General features: G+C 36.4%; 1 protein-coding gene across 2 annotated transcripts in view; it reads right to left on the bottom strand.

Annotated features, from left to right (window-relative positions):
* CNGB3 (cyclic nucleotide gated channel subunit beta 3) overlaps nucleotides 1-19,122 on the bottom strand; it is a 165,064-nt gene that overhangs the window by 47,963 nt on the left and 97,979 nt on the right. For both annotated transcript variants that reach the window (XM_017875191.1, XM_017875192.1), the window contains 3 exons: nucleotides 6,968-7,109; nucleotides 3,061-3,220; nucleotides 104-201 (listed from right to left, as the gene is read on the bottom strand). In XM_017875191.1, coding sequence (XP_017730680.1) covers nucleotides 104-201; nucleotides 3,061-3,220; nucleotides 6,968-7,109 — 400 coding nt within the window. The remainder of the gene's footprint in view (nucleotides 1-103; nucleotides 202-3,060; nucleotides 3,221-6,967; nucleotides 7,110-19,122) is intronic.

Raw genomic sequence — 19,122 nt, 5'->3', positions numbered from 1 at the left:
AAAAAAAAAAAAAAAAAAACCCATAAATGCTGTATAAATCAAGAGCTTAGATTCCACAGAAAAATAGATACAGTGTCTTTCTATTAATTGTAAAAGCACTTGCCTTGAACAAGTCGACTTTGCTGATGATGGCGAAGTTCACATCAATGGCGAGGGCTAACTGGACCGTAGTCGGCAGGGTCTTAAGCAAATCGGACTCATCTTTGTAAAGATAAACGCATCAAACCCCGATGCAGAATAATTAATGAAATAAGTTGCCAAGGTACAAGTAGAAAAATTTTAAAAATAAAGGAAACAAAATGCAAACACTTTTTATACATAATTACATGCATCAGATTCTATATTTTCATGACTTCTATTGGATCTCCATACCTATTACAATAACACTATTATGCTTATGCAAGAAAAGAAGTATTTTTAAGTCTGGATGATGTAGTGAATAATTCCTGAACATTATGCTTGCTGAAACTTTAGATATGAAACATAATCATCATAGCACAAAGGCTAGTGAACAAGCTAGCATGGGCAAAGGATCTAGTTCTTGTTTTCTGATTCTATTGATTCCAGCCTTAGCATTCAAGGGATGGCAAATAATAATAAGCATCATGTGGCACTGGAGAGCTTACAGAGCTCTGTCACACCCATTATCTTATTTGACCCTTGTGACAACCCCAAGGGTAAGTGTTCTCATTCCTACTTTGCAGAAAGAAGAAAAACAAAAGAACTGAAGCCCCGAGAAGCTGTAAGTGACTTGCTCTATTGTGCATAATTAATAGGTGGCTCAGCTGGGATGAAATCTAAAGAAAAAATGTGCTAAGAGAGTAAATTCAAATTATTGTTATTTACTTGCTTATTATCGATGAAGAATGTGAATATATTACAGATTTTTCTACATGTGAATTAAATGATGGGCTTTCAGGCTGATAAAATATTCCATAAACAAAATTGCCTATTCTTTTTTTTTCCCTTTTTTAAAATCTTGTATTTGAAGTTCAGGGGTTCATGTGCAAGTTTGTTATATAGTTAAACTCGTGTCATGGAGATTTGTTGTACAGATTATTTCGTCACCCAGGTATTAAGCTTAGTACCTATTCATTGTTTTTCCTGATCCTTTCCCTCCGCCCACCCTCCACCCTCCAGTAGGCCCAGGGTCTTTTTGTTCCCCTCCAGAAAATTCCCTATTCTTAACGTTTAGAATGCCGAGAGTTTCTGAGAGTTGATTATTTTTTGATGTTTTCTTATATTACTTAGAAAAGAGAAGAATTGTTATAGTACATCCTTATTTTGATTCAAATATAGATTCTAAACATAAAAATCCTTCCCATATAAACACAGTTTATTGTTTCCGAGGGCTGCCTCTAGTTACCTCCTAAGCCAAGGAGTTGAATCATTATCTGCCCTCGCTAAGGGGTATGAGGGAAGAAGCCTGGCACCACTCCTTTTGTTGCTCTTTCTGCCCACTTCAGATGCCCTCAAGTAGCTGCAGATGTTCTGGAGAGAGGCATGTTGTTTTGGTCATTCCGGAAGAGATTCTAAACACGAGGCTGGAGTCTCCTACGAGTGTTAGAAAGGTGAAGAAAAGATCCTACCATAATAACCAGCGGTTTCTGTCTACTCTTAGGAACCTTTGTGATTTGAGAATTTCATTGTAATTTGCACTCTGGAGCATTTTTGGCTTCTTAGTGGCACTAATTCCTATTTTCATATGGTGAGAACAAACTAAAAGTTGAGTTTCATTATTGTCAACTAGCAGTGCATTATCCTAAACTTATTTTATATCCCTCAGTAACTATTATTTTTAGCTGCAGTAGTATAGTGGTGTAGTGGTAGACACCATTAATTATTTAGCATCTGGTGGAAGCAACTGTGTGCCCTGAGGCGGGATGGGAATGGCCTGAAAGGTTGCTGCTTTCCATTAGTACAGATGACCCTTGAACAACACGTGTTTGAACTACACAGGTCCACTAATACAAGGGTTTTCTTCCACCTCTGCTACACCTGAGAGCAAAGTCAACTCCTTTTTCTCCTCCTCCTCAGCCTACTCAACAGTGAAGATGAGGAGGATGAAGACCTTTATGATGATCTACTGTCACTAAATGACTAGTAAGTAGAGTTCTTTTCCTTATAATTTTCTTAATAACATTTTGTTTTCTCTAGTTTATTGTAGGAATATGGTATATAATACAGATAACATACAAAATGTGTGTTAATCGACTGTGTATATTATCAGTAAGTCTTCTAGTTAACAGTAGGCTATTAGTAGTTCAGTTTTGGGGGAGTCAAAAGTTATATGTGGATTTCTTTCTTTTATTTTGAGGCAGAGTCTGGCTCTGTTGCCTAGGCTGGAGGGTAGTGGTGCATCACCACACTCTGCTGATTTTTGTATTCTTAGTAGAGACAGAGTTTTGCCATGCCAGTCTGGTCCTGAACTCCTGATCTCAAGTGATCTCCCTGCCTCGGCCTCCCAAAATGCTGAGATTATAGGAGTGAGCCACCACACCTGACCTCAAAAGTTATATGTGGATTTCTGACTGTGGAGTGAGGGTTGGCATTGTTAACCCCCACTTGCACTGTGTTCTGGGTAGGAGAGTGATATTGCAGTAAGAGCAAGGGTTTGGAAGAGAAGAGATGCAGGTCTGAGTTCTAATTAGACCATGTGCTGGCTCTGTGTCTTTGGCTAAATTTCTCAGTTAGGAGCCTCCATTTTCTTCCCTTAAAAGGGATAGACAATGCCTAATTTTCCCACTTCCTTTTTTGTATGTGTGACTATATGAGACAATGTGTGTAATACCCAGCATCCAGAAGATGCTGATTAAAATTTAGCCTTTTCTCTTCCAAGGTTTCCAAAACCAGTAAGATATGGTTTTATATTTAAGGAAAAACAAAACAAAACAAAACAAAAAACCAAAACAAAACCCTGTAGTATTAAACAAATGCTTTAAGGATCATTTAGTTGTTTTTCAACCTTTTGTTCAAATCCAGTTAGTCTCTGCTACCTTACAGAATTTTCATCATATGACAAGGTTTACAGGAATTTAATCAGTAATCTGCCATGCTTACCCAGCATTCGCTGAGAGTCCCATGTATATTCATACCAAGTCCGCACTCGCTTTTGCACAAGTTTAGGAATGGAGTAATTGTTCATGTAGGCAATGGTATCATCCATGCAGGCGCGGAAGTAGTTCTGATTGGCTGTAGCTGCCCCAATCACATCTCTCATCTAAAACCACAAATATGGTTATTCCACACCCAGCAGAGGAAATTAGTGCATAAAAGTCAGATTACATGTTTTCCACATGATATATTCCCTTCTAATGCCCTGATTACTTGATTTTATTCATTCATTCATTTTTATTTATTCTTGCCCAGACTTAACTTTTCAGCAGTATATTACTTGACTTTAAATACACTGATATTGGATCCTAATATCACCCACTTCCATAAAATATTGGGCAAATTATATTCTCTCTCTGATCCAATAAGGACAACAATAAGACCTGTAGAACAAACCAAGTGAGAATTCAGCCATGTAATGCATAGGACTGCATATAATCTTCTCTGTAAACTTGTATTTCACTGCAGAAATGTTAGTGTACATTGAAAAAATTATACAGCTGTGCTTATGCAAGGAATGTGCAATAAAAGTTGAGCAATTGTCTGGCAGAATGGCTAGTCCATTTTGGTGAGTCTTACTTTGAATGCATCCTCCATGGATTATCCAGTGTGGCTGGCTATATAGACTCAATTCATCATGAAATTGCAACCTCTGTACTTCCCGTTGTGTTGTTTAGACAGATAAAATCAAATCTCATCATGCTTAAGGCATAGTATTCAGCAGAAGTTGAAATGTGCTGAAATTACTGTAGCATCATCTACTGCTGTGACAATTCTTAAGAAACTGTCAGGTTTTAGTTCTTGGATGTTTATAACTCAACCATAAAAACCCACTCTAGGTTAAAAGCTGATCTTTAAGGTCTCAGCACAAAAAAGATATATAGCTCGACTCTTCCTCTCACATAGAGGGAGGTGAGTGGCTGTAAATATGCTTTGACTGTGGGTTTATAATAGGGAGGAAAACCACGGCCTCACTTTCACACTCCTAAGACTTTGCTTGTTCATTTTAGTAGCTGTTGAGCTTTTCTGCTTATGGAAAACGACTCATTCTTTGAAGTCTAGCTCAAATGGTTCTTTTTAATTGTGATGCCCTCCTCAGTTTCCATTTTTAGAGTCAATAAACTTCTACAAATTAAAACTATCTGTTGAGGAGCTATGCAGCTAGTCCAACTGTATATATCTTTTTCAGTCTCTTACTCCTCAGGGGCTCTTCCAAATATCCCTCAACAATCTCAATTCCTAGATCTCACTTTTCCATGCTGTTCTTGACTGATAACTTACATTACCTAGTCACCTAAGGCTGGGGGACTTGGTATGTTAGGAGAGGGCTTGGAGATTTAATAGAGTGTTAAGTTGGGAAGCAAGGACTGTTAAAAGCATTACTGATTGCTGTTGAGGCTCCAAGAATTTGTAGTGACAGTAATTTGAATGGGTTGTGTGATATCCTTCAGCAATGTTGGGTTTTGTTGTTGTAGGAGTTGAGGAGGATGTATATTCTATGATGGATTCCAGGCTAGGGAAGTATGTGAGAGGATGAGAGGAAGAAAAATGTCCGTTTTTGTGAGTTGTGTCAGAAAATAGAATATTGCAGTTAAAATGTGATGATTAGCTGGGTGCAGTGGCTCATGTCTGTAATGTCAGCATTTTGAGAGATGAGGTGGGAGAATCACTTGAGGCCAGGAGATCAAGACCAGCCTGGGCAACATAGTGAGACTCTGTTTCTACAAAAAATAAATGAAGAAAAGAATTAGCCAGGCATGATGCCATGCACCTGTAGTGCCAGATACCCGGGAGGCTGAGGTGAGAGGATTGCTTGAGCCCAGGATTTTGAGGCTACAGTGAGCTATGATTAAGCCACTACACCTTAGCCTGAGCAACAGAGCCAGACCCTCTCTCTTAAAGAAAAAAAAGTCATGATTAGCTCCAGGGTATAGTCTCTATGTGGGAATTTTGAGTGAGTGGAGGGTTTTGCTTTTGTTTTTTTTGTTTTTGTTTTTTTGTCCCAGGCTTTTAAACTTTTATTTCTATCTGTTCCCTTGCTTAGCATCTTTTATTCACTGTGAGAGTTCGAGGCACACATCTGTATCTCTAGCCTCAATCTTTCTCTTGTGCTCTACTACCACATTTTTAGTGACTTGGTATTCCTTCTCGTTCCTGTTGGAACCTCGAATCCAATTTAAAAGCAGATGTGGTGTGGTGTATAAAACAGCGCTTTTCAAACATTCGTGTGTATATGAATCACTTGACGATTTTGTTAAAATGCAAGTTCTGACTCATTAGTCTCAGGTGGGGCCTGAACTCTGAATTTCTCAAGTGCTGCTGCTGCTGCTTGTCCAAAGATTACACTTTGAGTGGCAAGATAATTGAACTGGTGCTAGAAATAGTATTTTAGTCTTGATGTGAAAATCGCCTTGCACACAGTAAGTGCTCAATACATGTTAAATTTTACTGTTTTTATCAGTGTTGTTATATATAGTTCTACCATATGACCGTATGAACTACATGTATGAATCAGGGATGCCACTTAATCTCTTTAAACTGTAGTTTTCTCATCTGTAAAATAGAGAAAACATTGACTGTGATATGACACCTTAACATTGATTTTATGAGAAATTAAAAAATAATGTGATTTTTGCAATTTATATTCAAATGGATTTGAATTTAGAATCTCTCAAACCAGCTTCCTGTTTTAAACATTGTTAATATAATCTCCCCAGCCATGAAGATAATGATATTTTATACTTACAATTTTTAGCTCTTAGTGTTCATCTTCCTAAACCTAAATATTTTCTACATAGAGTTTCCTTTACTACCCCTCTCTGTATTCCATTAACATGTTAAGGCTGGAGCTGCCATATCCCTGTGTATCTGTATTAACCTGTTTTATTTTCTATGTTTTGATATGTCAATATCAGGGAACTTGCTGCCCGAGGCCTTGCTTGTTTCTCCCAGGGTTAGGTAATTACTAGAGATGGTGGCCAAATCTCCTGAGAGTGTGTCTTCCATATGTAAACTAACTAATCTGGAACTCATATCCCAACTGCCTTCTGCATCAGATTCTGACATGGGCTCTTACATTCAGGCCACTATCCACCTGTCCTACAAAAAAAATTAGCTGGGTGTAGTGGGGTGCAACTGTAGTTGCAGCTACTTGGGAGGCTCGGGTGGGTAGACCCCTTGAGCCCAGGAGGCTGAGGCTGTAGTGAGCCATGTTTGTGCCACTACTCCCCAGCTTGAGTGCAGAGCAAGACCCTGTCTCAAAAAAAAAAAAAAAAAAAAAAAAAAACAAACAAAAAAAGAAAAGAAAAGAAAAAAAAATGTGGGCTCTATCCTTTGTCAGTGCCAACTATCTTCAATATAATTTATGTATTTAATTTCTTACTAGACTGACTTTTTTGAGAATAAGTACAAGGAGATGCTATAGTAAACATTTGTGAAAGAATAACTTATTAATTATTTTATATGGTATTTTGTAGCCTCTGGTTTAAATAACCTCTGAAGTCGATTATAACCCAGTGATTTTATAAAAATAGTTGAAATTTAAGTAAATAAAAGAGATTTTAATGGTTTTCATTGGGGTCCAAGTAAAAAGTTAACTTAGAAACAACTTTCTCTGAGAGTTCAAACTAATGCTCTTTGCTGACAGTCTTTTGATAGATTTAATGGCTTAAAAACGGAAAAGCACTGTTGATCTAATCACATCCTCCTTCAACTCATTAAAATAGAAGAAAGTTAGTTCAAAAAAAAAGAAGAACCAGACAGATTTTAATTTTTCCTCCATAAAGTTTATAAAGACTTCTTAGTCTTTCAAAAATGACAGCACTGTGTATTCAGTGATTCATACTCAACTTACCTGACCAATTAAACTGCTGAACACAAAAACCCCAGAAAAAAAATTCAAGAGTTGAAAAACAATTTCAAATAAAGTTTGTGGTTCTGGAAGGCCACCAATGGTAATTAAAGTTCGAACTGCCCAATAATAACATCTCAGATACCTGTGAAAACAGAAGATACACATTTTGCTTTTTTTCTGTATCGCTGAAAGACCACTATTCTTGGGAGAATAGAATACTATTAAATTATAACAAATTTCCTACTAATCAAGATTTTCTTTCTATAGACAGCACTGGCAAACGCCATGTGTGCTAATGTAAACTTCTTAATAAACACTGTGAAATGATGAAACAATCCCAAGGAGGGTGTTTACTAGCTGTTACCAAAATTTGGTGGTTTAAATAACCACCATTTTTATTAGGCTTACAGTTTTATGGGTCAGAATTTTGTGCAAAGCCCAACAGAGATGACTCATTTACATTCCATGATGACTGGGCCCTCAGCTGGTATGACTTGAATGGCTGGAGATATCTGGAAAGATTCAATTGAGGTCAAATATCTGAAACTTTGATTCTGACAGTTGGCCAGGTTCCTCTGTTCCTTTCCACATTATGTCCTTTTGGAATGCCCAAGGTAGCTCCTTACCTCACATGTCTGAGCCTGAGCTGGGAAGATTGGAACAGTTGGGGGTGACTGGGTATCTTTTATCATTCAGTCTCTCAATGTGACTAGCTTGGGCTTCCTCACAGCATGGACGTCTGAAGGTAGACGGATTTTTACATGAGAGCCAGTTTCCCCCAGAGCAATAGCAGCCCAAGTGGTAGCTGCCAGGTTTCCTATAACTCAGAAGCCCTATATAGTCTTATAGTTGCCACATTATATTTGTCAGGCAAGTCACTAAGGCCAAACCAGGTTCAAGGGAAGAGACATTTGAATCCACCTCTCAATGAGAGAATCAGCAAAAAATTTGAGGCTGTTTTTAAACTACCACGCTATTGATTTGTGGGAATATTTTAGAGATCAAATGTATTTATGCAGATGGGAGAACCTTCTATAGTTTAGATCCAATTGTTTTTATGAATGCAAAACAGAACAGATGAATATCTCTTCTATTTTTCACCCACATATTATTATGTAATTGAATATGTAAACCATGGCAGAGACAGAGGAGAGCTGAGATCCATCTTAATAGGGAAATTACTGTTGATTGTAATGGGCAACTGAACTAGAAATTTGGTATTGAAGAAAATCAAGTATGCTCAGAAATGTACTTGATAAAAATTCTGTACTTGAACAATTGCAAATGAAGAGGCTGGGGTCATTACAGACCAGATAGGAAGAGGACGAGAAAAGAATATGATAAAGATTAGTAAAGAATGTATAACATTCACNAAAAAAAAAAAAAAAAAACAAACAAAAAAAGAAAAGAAAAAGAAAAAAAAATGTGGGCTCTATCCTTTGTCAGTGCCAACTATCTTCAATATAATTTATGTATTTAATTTCTTACTAGACTGACTTTTTTGAGAATAAGTACAAGGAGATGCTATAGTAAACATTTGTGAAAGAATAACTTATTAATTATTTTATATGGTATTTTGTAGCCTCTGGTTTAAATAACCTCTGAAGTCGATTATAACCCAGTGATTTTATAAAAATAGTTGAAATTTAAGTAAATAAAAGAGATTTTAATGGTTTTCATTGGGGTCCAAGTAAAAAGTTAACTTAGAAACAACTTTCTCTGAGAGTTCAAACTAATGCTCTTTGCTGACAGTCTTTTGATAGATTTAATGGCTTAAAAACGGAAAAGCACTGTTGATCTAATCACATCCTCCTTCAACTCATTAAAATAGAAGAAAGTTAGTTCAAAAAAAAAGAAGAACCAGACAGATTTTAATTTTCCTCCATAAAGTTTATAAAGACTTCTTAGTCTTTCAAAATGACAGCACTGTGTATTCAGTGATTCATACTCAACTTACCTGACCAATTAAACTGCTGAACACAAAACCCCAGAAAAAAAATTCAAGAGTTGAAAACAATTTCAAATAAAGTTTGTGGTTCTGGAAGGCCACCAATGGTAATTAAAGTTCGAACTGCCCAATAATAACATCTCAGATACCTGTGAAAACAGAAGATACACATTTTGCTTTTTTTCTGTATCGCTGAAAGACCACTATTCTTGGGAGAATAGAATACTATTAAATTATAACAAATTTCCTACTAATCAAGATTTTCTTTCTATAGACAGCACTGGCAAACGCCATGTGTGCTAATGTAAACTTCTTAATAAACACTGTGAAATGATGAAACAATCCCAAGGAGGGTGTTTACTAGCTGTTACCAAAATTTGGTGGTTTAAATAACCACCATTTTATTAGGCTTACAGTTTTATGGGTCAGAATTTTGTGCAAAGCCCAACAGAGATGACTCATTTACATTCCATGATGACTGGGCCCTCAGCTGGTATGACTTGAATGGCTGGAGATATCTGGAAAGATTCAATTGAGGTCAAATATCTGAAACTTTGATTCTGACAGTTGGCCAGGTTCCTCTGTTCCTTTCCACATTATGTCCTTTTGGAATGCCCAAGGTAGCTCCTTACCTCACATGTCTGAGCCTGAGCTGGGAAGATTGGAACAGTTGGGGTGACTGGGTATCTTTTATCATTCAGTCTCTCAATGTGACTAGCTTGGGCTTCCTCACAGCATGGACGTCTGAAGGTAGACGGATTTTACATGAGAGCCAGTTTCCCCAGAGCAATAGCAGCCCAAGTGGTAGCTGCCAGGTTTCCTATAACTCAGAAGCCCTATATAGTCTTATAGTTGCCACATTATATTTGTCAGGCAAGTCACTAAGGCCAAACCAGGTTCAAGGGAAGAGACATTTGAATCCACCTCTCAATGAGAGAATCAGCAAAAAATTTGAGGCTGTTTTAAACTACCACGCTATTGATTTGTGGGAATATTTTAGAGATCAAATGTATTTATGCAGATGGGAGAACCTTCTATAGTTTAGATCCAATTGTTTTATGAATGCAAAACAGAACAGATGAATATCTCTTCTATTTTCACCCACATATTATTATGTAATTGAATATGTAAACCATGGCAGAGACAGAGGAGAGCTGAGATCCATCTTAATAGGGAAATTACTGTTGATTGTAATGGGCAACTGAACTAGAAATTTGGTATTGAAGAAAATCAAGTATGCTCAGAAATGTACTTGATAAAATTCTGTACTTGAACAATTGCAAATGAAGAGGCTGGGGTCATTACAGACCAGATAGGAAGAGGACGAGAAAAGAATATGATAAAGATTAGTAAAGAATGTATAACATTCACTTAGCTAGCCAGAGAGTCCTTTACCTACTATGGTTTGATTTTATGATGGCATAAAAGCAATATCCATTCAGTAGAAACCATACTTTGAATACTCATACAACCATTCTGTTTTTCACTTTTAGTATGGTGTTCAATAAATTATGAGATAGTCAATAATTTATTAGAAACTAGGCTTTGTATTAGATGATTTTGCCAAACTGTAGACTAACGTAAGTGTTCTGAGCACATTTAAGTTAGGCTAGGCTAAGCTATGATGTTTGGTAGGTTAGGTGTATTAATTGCATTTTTGGCTTACAATATTTTCCCGATAGGCTTATTGTGATATAACCCCATCAGAAGTTGAAGACATCTGTATATATATTTCAGAATTCTTGTGCAGCTAGACATACTATTTGGTAATTCTACATATCTCCTATGTGGTCTGTATCAGGCATTACCAGTGAATCCGTTTAAAAAGTCATTTATATAAAGAATGTCTCCAGGTTTTGTTATAGAGGGACATTTAGATTTCGTGTGTTCCAACTAGCTATTTCAGCATCTTGTACAGACACAGAAAAGGTGTACTTTTCACAGAATCCTGCCCTAGTCAAGCTTTTATTTCTTATCTAGGTATGCCACATTAGCACTTTGGGTAACTGGGCATTAATCTTGGAACAACGGTGGTCTTTTCTTGTAAAAATACTTTGAGATTTTAAGATCTTCAAATAGTAAGAAGTTGAGGTTTACAAAGGAAGAAACAAACTGCAGTTGAAGTTAATATTCAAACAAAAACAGATCTAGAAAGAAATCACTCATTTGAAATTCAATACCTTTTGAAGGACATAGGACCTCTTTTTTTTTTTTTTTTTTTTTTTTTTAACCTAGTTCCTTATTACAGGAACAGAAAAAAATTAACCTTTGGTAGTGCTGAAAATCGCTATGTCCAAGAGGAATAAAAATGTTACCACTGTGTAATTTTTTTCTAGGCAGGCTTCCTTGGACTTACTAATATGTATAGTGAACTTGGATGTCAAAGAGAACCACCTTTGAAGAAGTATGGAATTAATTTTATGGATTGCATTTTAACTTTTCAAATTCCAATTTATAATTTCCTATTACCTGATTTATTTTGGTCACAGGTTTTGGACCTGTGGGTCTCTTTAAATTAAGGAAATTTATTAAACCTGACATTACCCAAGAGTGAAGAGAAACAAGATTCTCTCCCAACATGGTCAATTCCATGATAAGTGTTGGGACTACTGTCCCCTCCAAAGTCACTCAAAAGTTTGTCCTACTTTAACAGGAACAAACATAAGAATTACTTTCTCCCATTTTCTTTTTTATGATGTTAAAAAATAACAATCAAGTGTGAAATTTTGGAATGGATTTTCCAAATCTCAAGGGTTTGGCTTGAACTAATTTTTTTTGTATATTAAATAGTCTGCTATGTTAATTGGAAGTTTTCTGCCCTGATGCTTTGAGATTTATTTTAGGATTCTTTTCTCAGTCACATCTTACAGCTAGACATGCATAACCAAAGGTAAGATTTGTAATTTAATTAGATGGCATCTTATTGATTTCCTAAGATTAGCTTAATTAGTCAAGTGCGTCAATCTCTAATATGTACATCCCAGTCAGATAGATCTTTTCAAAGAGATTCTATCTGGCTGGATTAATACATGAACTATCTAACTATTAACTACATAATGCATCAACTATATAACACTGATATATATATATATATACACACACACACACATATACTTAGGCATATTTCAAGTTAAAGCAGTAAGGCAGAATTTGACATACAGCCATAAAAAATATTTAGTATGAAAATAGAAAGTCTTCCTATGTGAAACAAACATGACATGTAATTTCCCCCAATATTTTATTATGAAACACTTTAAACAAACAGAAAAATTAAAAGATTTTTACAGTGAACACTCATTTTACAGTCAACACTCATATGCCCACTACCTAGATTCTACCATTAACGTTTTACTATGCCTGCTTCATCACATATTCTTCCACTTATTTATCAATAAAATCTTCTTATTTTTTGGATGTATTTCAAAATAATTTCTAGGCAGCCAGAAACTTTCTCCTAAAAACAGTACTTTAGAATATATATGTTAACTTGAGTTCAGTATTTGTTTAGAGTTATGTTTTATTTTGAATATACAGTTAAAACACTAATGAGGCCGGGCATGGCGGCTCACGCCTTAATCCCAGCACTTTGGTAGGCTGAGGTGGGTGGATCACCTGAGCTTGGGAGTTCGAGACCAGTCTGGCCAACATGGTGAAACCCCGTATCTACTAAAAATACAAAAATTAGCTGGGTATGGTGGTGGGTGCCTGTAATCCCAGCTACTCAGGAAAGTTGAGGCAGGAGAATCACTTGAACCTGGAAGGCGGAGTTTGCAGTGAGCCAAGATTGTGCCACTGCACTCCAGCCTGGGCGACAGAGTGAGACCCTGTCTCAAAAAAAAAAAAAAAAAAGAAAAGAAAAGAAAAGAAAAAAGAAAAAAAAGACTCATGTTAAGTAGGACCATTTGGTGAATTTAAAGAAAGTATAGTATTATCTATAGGCATTATGCCATACAGTAGATTTCTTTTTTTTTTTTTTTTTTTTTGAGGCGGAGTCTCGCTCTGTCGCCCGGACTGGAGTACAGTGGCCAGATCTCAGCTCACTGCAAGCTCCGCCTCCCGGGTTTACGCCATTCTCCTGCCTCAGCCTCCTGAGTAGCTGGGACTACAGGCGCCTGCCACCTCGCCCGGCTAGTTTTTGTATTTTTAGTAGAGACGGGGTTTCACCGTGTTAGCCAGGATGGTCTCGATCTCCTGACCTCGTGATCCACCCGTCTCGGCCTCCCAACGTGCTGGGATTACAGGCTTGAGCCACCGCGCCCGGCCCATACAGTAGATTTCTAGGACTTACTCATTTTGCATAATGGAAGTTTTGTACCCCTTGACTTACACTTCCCCATTATCCCTTTCCTCCAGGCCCTTGTAACCCCCATCCTACTCTCTACTACTATGAAATTGACTATTTTAGATTCCACATATAAGAGAGTTCGTATGAGGTCATACAGTATTTCTCTTTCTGTGTCTTGTTTATTTTGCTAGGCATAATGTCCTCCAGCTCTATCTATATTGTCACAAATGGCAGGATTTCTTTCTTTTTAAGGGCTGAATAATATTCCATTATATATGTGCATATTTACCACATTATCTTTATCCTTTCATTAGTTGAGAGAAATTTAGGTTCCTTCCATGTTTTGGCTATTGCGAATAATGTTGCAATGCTGCAATGAACATGAGAGTGCAGGTATCTCTTTGAGATACAGATTTCAATACCTTTGGGTATATTCACAGAAGTGGCATTTCTGGGTCATATGGTAGTTATTTTGTTTTTTTGTTTGTGGATATCCAATTTTCCTGGTACAATTTATTGAAGAGACTGTCTTTCCTCATTGCATATCCTTAGCACCCTTGGACAGGCAGTTGACCATCTATGTATTCATTTATTTCTGGGCTCTCTATTCTGTTTCATTGGACCATATGTGTGTTTTTATGCCAGTTTCATACTGTTTTTATTATGGTAGCTCTGTGATATGTTTTGAAATCAGGAAGTGGGATGCCTTTAACTTTGTCCTTTTTGCTCAAAATTACGTTAGCTATTCGGAGTCTTTTGTGGTTCCATATGAACTTTTGCATTTTTTTTATGTTCCTGTGAAAAATCATTGAGATTTTGATAGGGATTGCATTGAATCTGTAGATCATTGTGAGTAGTTGGGACATTTTAACAATATTAATTATTCTAGCCCTTGAATACAGATGTCTTTTGATTTATTAGTTTCTACTTTAATTTTTTTCATCAACATTTTGCAGTTTTCAGTATACAAGTCTCACACCCTTTTGGTTAAGTTTATTCCAAATATTTTATTCTTTTTGATGCTTAATTTCCTTTTCAGATAGTTTATTGTTAGTGTGTAGAAATGCTACTGATTTTTGTATCATTTAATAAATTTTGACAAATGCATATACCTGTGTAACCAAAACACATATTAAGACATACAGCCTTGCCATCACTTTAGAAAGTTCTCTCAATTCTTTTCCATCAATCCTTATTCAAATGCGCCAGAGGCAATCACCTGTTCTATTTTTTTTCTACCATGGATAAGTCTGCCTGTTTTTGAATTTCATATAAATGAAATCATACAGTATATATGCTTCTGTATAAGATGTCTTTTACTCAGTATGCTTTTGAGAGTTATTCATGTTGTGTATTGGTAATTTATACCTTTGTATTGCTGCATAGTATTCATTAGATGTTTATACCACAGTTTGTTTATTTATCCACCTACGGATGAATACCTAGGCTGCCTCAAGTTTTTGGTCTTGATGAATAGAGCTTCTATGAAAATTCTCGAACAAGTTTTATTCTGTTAACATATATTTTCATTACTCTTGGGTAAAATACCTACGTTTGAATTTTTGAGTTGTAAGGTAGGTGTGTTTAGTTGTAAAATAAACTGTCAGATCTTTTTCCAATATGGTTTTATCATTTCACATTCCCTCTAACAATATGTGAGAGTTCCAGTAACCCCATGTTACCCTAACACCTGGCATTGTCATTATCCCAGTCTTTGGTATTGTCAGTCTTTTAAATTTTAGCCATTGTGGTGAATCTGTAGTGGGATATGCAACTTTTAAAAGTACCCCTTCTATACTTATCTTTCTGTGTGGACTTTCCTAATTACCTCAATCCATCTTAGTTCCTGGTTTCTGTAAACTTATTTCTGGAAGCACTGGCTATGAGGGAGAACGGTCTTGTTAGAATGTAAGTGCTACAAAGGTAGGTATTTATGGGCCTAGTAGCACACAATAGGAATTCACTATATTTGTTGAATGACTGGAGTGGATGAGTGAATGCATATCTAGACTTGCTGAGATGAGAATGTAGGAAGACTATATCTGTGAACACATCTGTTGAATCGCCTTCTGAACTCTCCCTTGTCATGCTGCTCACTGCCCTTCACTTCCTTCTGATCCCCCGATTCTTTGCTCTGGGTTTTTTTTGTTCTTGTTGTTATATCTCAAGGGTGACTCTCCAGGAATTGTAATATAAATATCCCCCCCACCACCCTCCTCCCTTCTCCCTCTCCCTCTTCCCCTTTCCTTCCTCTTCCCCTCCCCCTCCCTCTCCCTTTCCTTCTCTCTCTCTGCCATTGTCTGACCTCAGCTATGAGGTATCTAGGGCACCCTGAATAAATATTTTCATCTACCTAAGTCTCATAGTCTTCATCTGTAAAATTAAGAAGGTAGATTGCCTAAATTTTTCTAGCACTATGGTATAGTAATTCTGATTCCTTCCTTACCTCAGTTAAAGTCAATAATTCCCATGACAGCCTTGTTTGCTTTTCTTTTTTTTCAAGGAAAAGATACATTAGGGATTGGGACCATGGATTTGTTCAGAAAATTTGTGCGCATTGGAAAATTTATGTCAGAAAATAAATAAAATTGGGATATATGTGGACAAAAGTACACTGGGAACATTTTTAAGTATCACATAACCATAGGTACTCACTTGTGTTCTCCTTTTGAACTAAACATTTGCATTCTTTGTCAAATCTTACAGTTTAAAGAAGGATGTCATTTGCTCAATATAAATAAAATAAAACTTCTATTGAAATGAATAGAAATTGCTGTTCTGATGAGAATTAATGGAATAATAATAAACTTGACTTATTTTAAATGTTCACAGTGTTCCATTTACGCCCCACAGTCTGCTGCGTAATTCTAATTAGGGCAAAATTTGCAAATCCAAAGGCCTAATAAGCAACCTTCAATTTATAGGTCACCAGGACCATCACAAGGGTTAAGTTAAAAAAATACTTTAGGTAATTATTGCAAAAACTTGGCTTACAAGATCAAAGGGTAATATGAAGCAATAGAAGGAGAAGTTGATGTTAAAAAAACTGTTAGGATAAGTATATGAATAATTGACATATGCAAATTATCTAAAAAGATAAGTAAAGAAGCTACTTTTAAAAGCATTTTCATTGCAAAGGTGGCAACCTGTGTCCCTGACGGTTGGTAATAGGATTGCTGGAGCTTTGGTTTTGAGTGAGAATGCTTCAGTCTAAATGAGCAGAGCAGACTTGATGGATTAATATTTATAGTCAGAGAATGTGAGTTGTGTGATAACAAGGCTGTGGAATTTATTGAAACTAGTTTTGGGCCTAGAAAATGATCACTTTTAGTAGTCTTTCTATGAGTGATTAAGAAAAATGGGCAGTTTCTAATCCTTGGGTGCAAGATTCTATTTGTACCCATGAAATCAAGCTTGTTATTTGAGTTATCAAATCTTTTATATGTTTATTGTTTTTGGTTACTTGACCTGTCAATAGTTATGTTTGGTGTCTCACACTTTGATGATATATTGGCCACTTTCTCCTCCTTCTATCAATTTTTGCTTTATGATTTTCTTTGAAGATTGTAAGTATTTTATTGGGTGCATACACATTTAGAATTGGAATATCTTGATGGTAGTAAATAAAATTTATAGGAGGCCATTGGTTTGGACTAAACTCCTGCTCTAGGCCAAACAGACCAAACCCAAATGGAATGACTCATGCTGAAGTTCTATGTCACCAAAGTGAAACTAAGTTGTTTATCTGCCATTCTAAGAAATCAGGAGAGAGAGAAAGAGAGATAGCTAAATCCCCAAACAAGCCAGTTTTATCCAGCTTGGTAAGGAAGTCCCCTCTACTTTAACCTTTACAAGGAAAGTGACTTTGAAATGACCAATCCATTTTTGTTCTGTTTCTGCTTTCTTCAGCCCCTTTCTGCCTATGAAGCCAACCTCTTTTGCTCAGCTCATCAGAACATTCATTCTATTTTATAGAATTGAGGTGTTACCTGATTCTAGAATCGCAAATTAAAGCCAATTAAAATAGTTAAAATAAATTTGTTGTAATTTTGTCTTTTGACAATCGTGAATCAAAATTTTATCTTTAAATGGTGACCTTTTTCTCTAAAATGTCTTTTGCTTTAAAGCTTATTCTGACTAGTTTTAATTGACGATCTCTATTAGCATGTGAGTTTAGTTCACATTAATTTACTGCACATATTTGTCAGAGGTATTTGAACCAGAGTGACTCTATCTTGAAAAGGGGCTGGGTAAAATAAGGCTGTGACCTACTGGGCTGCCTTCCCAGGAGGTTAAGCATTCTAAGTCACAGGACGAAATAGGAGGTTGGCACAAGATACAGGTAACAGAGACCTTGCTGATAAATTAGGTTTCAATAAAGAAGCTGGCCCAAATCCACCACAACCAAGATGGTGATGAAAGTGAACTCTTGTCACCCTCATTGCTCATTATATGCTAATTATAATTCATTAGCATGCTAAAAGACACTCCCACCAGTACCATGACAGTTTGCAAATGCCATGGCAATGTCCAGAAGTTTCCCTATATAGTCTGAAAAGGAGAAGAACCTTCAATTCTGGGAATTGCCTAGCCCTTTCCCTGAAAACTCACGAATAATCCACTTCTTGTTTAGCATATAATCAAGAAATAATTATGGGTGTTCTTAGTCAAGCAGTCCATGCCACTCCTCTGCCTATGCAGTAGTTATTTTTTTATTTCTTTACTTTCTTAATAAATTTGCTTTCACTTCATTCCATGGACTTGCCCCAAATTCTTTCTTGCACAAGGTCCAAGAACCCTCTCTTGGGGTCTGGATCAGGACCCCTTTCTGGTAATATACTGATCTATTTTAAATTGTCCTTATTATCTTATGTTGTGTCTTCTATTGTCCTGCCTTTCCTATACTTCTCCCCAAAACTGCCACTCCTCATCTTTAGGTCTTTTTTTGGATTGGTTTGTTTAAATTTCCTTATTCTTTTTTTCCCCTTACTGATTTAGAAGTTATTCTCTCTATTTATGTTCTTTAGTGGTTACTCACACTCATTTCCTACTGTACTCCAGGTTTGGTACATATATTTGTGTTTTGGCCTTTGGAGATACTTCTTACTTTCTAGGGAACTCAGCAATCATTGAAAACTGTTGTAATTGTATTCATCTAGAAAATTATAATAAATAATTATAATAAGTAACAAAAAATTACAACAAGTAATTTATCTTGTATTTTAGAGAGAGCATTTTGGCTATCTGGTTTATAATGTAGCTGGAATTAGAAATCTAAAACACTAGCACAGTTGAAGTTTCTTATGGGCTGAAGCTGAGATTTCTTTCTTCTTGTTACAATGCAGATTTGGCCATTCCTTTCTTTTTTCCTTACTCTCCCTCTCTCTGTCTGCCTTTATATACCTAATATATTTTCTTTTTTTTTTTATCTCCAATTTACTTTTTTTTATTTTTTATATATTTTTTTTTATTATACTTTAAGTTCTAGGGTACATGTGCATAACGTGCAGGTTTGTTACATATGTATACTTGTGCTGTGTTGGTGTGCTGCACCCATCAACTCGTCAGCACCCATCAATTCATCATTTATATCAGGTATAACTCCCAATGTAATCCCTCCCCCCTACCCCCTCCCCATGATAGGCCCCGATGTGTGATGTTTCCCTTCCTGAGTCCAAGTGATCTCATTGTTCAGTTCCCACCTATGAGTGAGAACATGCGGTGTTTGGTTTTCTGTTCTTGTGATAGTTTGCTAAGAATGATGGTTTCCAGCTGCATCCATGTCCCTACAAAGGACGCAAACTCATCCTTTTTTATGGCTGCATAATATTCCATGGTGTATATGTGCCACATTTTCTTAATCCAGTCTGTCACTGATGGACATTTGGGTTGATTCCAAGTCTTTGCTATTGTGAATAGTGC

This window comes from Rhinopithecus bieti, unplaced genomic scaffold (genome assembly GCF_001698545.2).
Source record: "Rhinopithecus bieti isolate Rb0 unplaced genomic scaffold, ASM169854v2 scaffold_9656, whole genome shotgun sequence".
NCBI lineage: Eukaryota > Metazoa > Chordata > Mammalia > Primates > Cercopithecidae > Rhinopithecus > Rhinopithecus bieti.
This window is presented reverse-complemented; position numbering and strand designations above follow the sequence as displayed.